At 32.8% G+C, this 4289-nt stretch overlaps 1 protein-coding gene across 2 annotated transcripts in view; it reads right to left on the minus strand.

Moving 5' to 3' along the window:
- LOC117170098 (CREB-binding protein-like) overlaps positions 1–4289 on the minus strand; it is a 14188-nt gene that overhangs the window by 4938 nt on the left and 4961 nt on the right. For both annotated transcript variants that reach the window (XM_033356625.1, XM_033356624.1), the window contains exon 3: positions 2083–3195. In XM_033356625.1, the coding sequence (XP_033212516.1) occupies positions 2083–3195 (1113 nt within the window). The remainder of the gene's footprint in view (positions 1–2082; positions 3196–4289) is intronic.

A 4289-nucleotide genomic window follows, 5' to 3' on the forward strand; every position in this document is an offset into this window, starting at 1 on the left:
ATCGATGTTTTCTCCAAATATATCAATTTTATCAAAAAATTATATACCAATGAAAATATGCATCTCCGGAAGTGGACCAACTTTTGTTTCAAACTTTTTCCTTAAAATCAATTTCAAGAAATTTCACCTGAGTTTCCGGCGACTTCTAAGCCGCCTGGCAGCACTTTTACATCCAGGTAAGTGCCTGGCAATGCGCAGGTACTATTTCTAATATCAGCCCCTACATGTACACCAATTTTCATCCTTATCCGAGTCACGTAAGTTAACTGCCAAAAATTCGCACCTTTGACAGGTCGCCACAGGTGAACGCATCCACTCACACCTGCCAGGCACCCATTTTTACGTTCCTCATCATCAGAAGAACATCTCATGTGAAAATTGGCCTTATGCGTATCACGCTCCCATTTACGTTGTCAGCCCACGGTATATATGGTGTGGCATCTGCTGCAGATTTGGGGCACTGGTTACCCCAAACTTGCGGAGATCAGTCGCTCCAAAACGTGGGTGCTATATTTTTCTAAGCTGCGCACGCGCGGAAGTGTGCGGCAATCCGCAAACGCCGCGTGTGCAGAACGGCTCAATTATAGTGTTGGTTAAACGGTTCGGCCTGTTCGGGATAATGATTCTCCCGAATCAGTGGTACCGTTCTACTAAACAGAAGTAGCGCTGATCACTGTGTGATTGACACGAAAATTGTACGTGTTGGGTGAGCGGCTCTACCAAACTTCTCTCCGTGTAGTTGATTTTCCAACCTAAAAAGATGAATTTTCAACAAAAAGTGTAATAGCTGATATGACAGTAACAAAAATATAAAGTTTCTACCAAAGGAGATAAATTTTAAAACCATACGAATTTTAAACTCAGAAGTTAGTAATCTATTTGGAACTACAAAAGAGGAAATTGCAAGCCAAGAAGAATATTTTGTTTACAGAACAAGACAATTTTTCAACTATGGAAGAAGAATTTTCAAATAAGATCAATAATTTTCAACTGGGAAAGTTCAATTGAAAATAAATTACAAAAATTGCATTCTCAGTAAAAATTAAATTTTTTATAAACAAAAAAAATTCTTCAAAAACAAAACAACATTTTCTATGAAATGGTTCAATTTTTAACCAGACGGATAAACCTTGAAATAAAATAATTAATTTTTAAGAAATAAAATCCAGGTTTACCTACGCAGTCAAATTTTCCATTTAAAAAAATCAATTTTCAACAAAATAGTCCACTTTGCAACCACAGAGATGAATTTTCAATTAAAATGATGAATCTTCAATTGGAATAGTTGAATTTGAAACCAAAGAGGTGAATTTTTCTACAAAAAAAAAACGAATTTTCTGCTACAATTACGCATTTTTAACCAAAATGGTGACTCTTTAACAAAAAATGATTTCTTAACAAACTGGTTCCAACTTCAATAAAATATTTCAATTTTCAACCAAAAAATAGGAGTTTTGAAGGAATAATGTAATGGTAAATATTTCAACAACAAAATATGTTAATTTTATATAAAAAAATAGTATTCAATTAAGAAAGACGCAAAAATTAATTTCCAAACCTTACGAATTTTAACCTAAGAAGATTAATTTTGATCAAAAAGACTCATTTTCAACAAAATACATGGATTTTTAAACAAATAGTTGAATTATCAAACTAAAAAAATATAGTTTCAACTAGAAATGGGAAAGTTAAATTTTCAGCAAAAACAATTAATTTTCATAAGAATACTCCAATTTTTAACCAAAGGCATGAATTATCTACTAAAATAATAAATTTTTCAACCAAGAAAAAATAATATCATCCAAAGTTTTGTATTTTCAAGCCAAACGAAAACCAAGAAAGACGTAAAAATTAATTTTCAAAATACCCTAATTTTTCCTTAGCCAGTTTTTTATTTTTCCTGGCCATTAATATTCAGTGACGAGAATACTTAATCTGGTAACATTTTTAAAATTTTATGAAAAAAATAAAAAAATTAGAAATACAAATTTTGAAATGTCAAATTTATTATTCTTCGGTTATTGTCTAAAGTGGCTCTTATTTGAAAATTAAAGTGTCAAAAATGTAATGGAAGTGAATTACCTTAGTGCAGTATCTGTAAGTTCTGCTGGTTTTCGGGTTGTATATCCAGGCATTGTTTAACATGATCCAGACATCATCGACATACTCCCAAGGATCAGTGTACAACAAAATATCCAATTTGTGCTTTATGGTCAACAAATCCATGGGCTTATTAACAACATGCAAGTAATCCGTAATCTCCAAGGCCTCGGGATCAACAGGTTTCCTAAACGGTAAAGACTCCGGTTCCTGATTATTCAATTTCTCAAAGGTGGGTAAAAGTGCCTTTCGCAATTCTATAGGCCTGGAAAATCGGAACCGCTTCATGTCATTCAATTCTTCATCTGAAGAACCAGCCTCTGCTACAGTGGAGTATGTATCAAAAATACCAACTTTTTCATTCCAATGGCCCAAACACTGGCCCAAAATAGGAAGTGTAATACCAAGCGGCTGTTGCTTTATCGCTTTGATTATCTTCTCAATATTTTGACAATATTCTAATTTAGAATCCGCAAGCGCGTAAAAGAAAGTTTCCACTCTCTTTCCAAAAGCAATCAAATAAGGAATAATGGGTTCCAAATCCAAAAAACGAGTTGCACTTGCAATAGAAATGGTTGATTCAGTCAAGTTGTAAACAATGTAGTCTCTGCTTTCCTGACGAAAAGTCTTGTGCCATTCCTTGCCCTTTTTTTGTGATTTTACCTCATCATTTGATAATAGAATTTGTTCATCATCGAGAGGATCATCGATATTAATTAGTAGCTCGCAAGCCTTCCGATGACACTCTGATTTTGTAGGCAAACACACAGGACACATATCATCTTCACAGGTTTCCAAATGATGAATGATTCGTTTGGATATGTAGCAATGTGAAAATGGACAAGTTTTACTTGCTTTGCAAGATTCGATATGCTTAAGAGCTTTTTTCATTGTTATACAATTTTTGAAAACGCATTTCGAATCTGCGGGCATTTTTTCTGGACTCTTTTCATTTTGACAGGTTTTAGCATGTGAAATCCATGTGAGATGATGCTGGATTATCCTTAGCATTTGAACAGAAAATGAAATTGGAATATGTTTCCATCCCATTGTACTATCCAGGATGTTCGCCCACTTTTGCTCCCCTTTCAGATACTGGAATTGAAAATTAAATTTAGTTCTCAATTATGATTACTGAATGTATGAGGTAATATCTTCTCGATTATCTAATTTTACATGCACGTAATATCATAAGAATCCCTAGGTTTACAGTTTATATTTAATGCACTCATGCAGAGGTAAATTTAAACAGGGTTGCTACAAAATCCTAATTTCGAGATTTCCTGACGTCCCCGGACTTTTTCCTGGCCAATTTTCCATATTCCCTGACAGTTATAAATTTTTCTAGCAGCTATATAAACAACTTTAAACCTAGAAGATAAATAATGTTATGCACAAAACATTTTGTTTCTAATTTTATTTTAAATACTTTTATTTACAATATAGTTGTACAAAATTTCATAAGGATCAACAAATTACGTAAGACATGAGTACAATACACTCATTTTCAACCAAATAATTGAGCTTCGAACTGAAGAAGATAATAAATAATAATTTAAGAATTAATAAATGAAGGATAATAAAACATAAGAATTTTCAACAAATTAATTAAGCCCTCAACAAAATAGACTAATTTAATAGCTAAAAAGAGGCATTTTTAACAAAAGAGTTAAATTTTTAACCAAAAAAGATGTTTCAGTCAAAAAAGAACAAAAATTTCATCCAAAATGTTGAATTTCCGAGTCAAAAAGACAAATTTCTTGCAAAACAGTCGATTTTTCAACCTGAAATCATAATAACAAAAAAAATCTGCCCACCTCGCGGGCAAATTCTCATAACGCGCCGTGGGGCGCGCAACTGTTAGTTCTCGCGCTTCGTGCTCGATCTTTCTGCACAGACTTTTTAAAACTAAAGATGAAAGTATCGACAACAGTAATTTGGTGATTGTGAATTCTCTTTGGTTAAATTATAATTCGTTACTTATAATGGTATTAAAACAGACGAAATTTCATCGTCCCTTTAAAAAAATGCGCATTATTTTTAAAAAGTTTGGTTATTCAACGTTTTATTGCAACTGTTGTCGTTTCTCCATAAACTGAATTTGCTCATTTACAATGTTTTATTTATGATTTAAACTTTACACATACGTTCCACTTACCGCAGCCTTACCGTTTTTAACTTCTAAATTA

Source organism: Belonocnema kinseyi, chromosome 3 (assembly GCF_010883055.1).
Source record: "Belonocnema kinseyi isolate 2016_QV_RU_SX_M_011 chromosome 3, B_treatae_v1, whole genome shotgun sequence".
In the NCBI taxonomy this organism is placed as follows: domain Eukaryota; kingdom Metazoa; phylum Arthropoda; class Insecta; order Hymenoptera; family Cynipidae; genus Belonocnema; species Belonocnema kinseyi.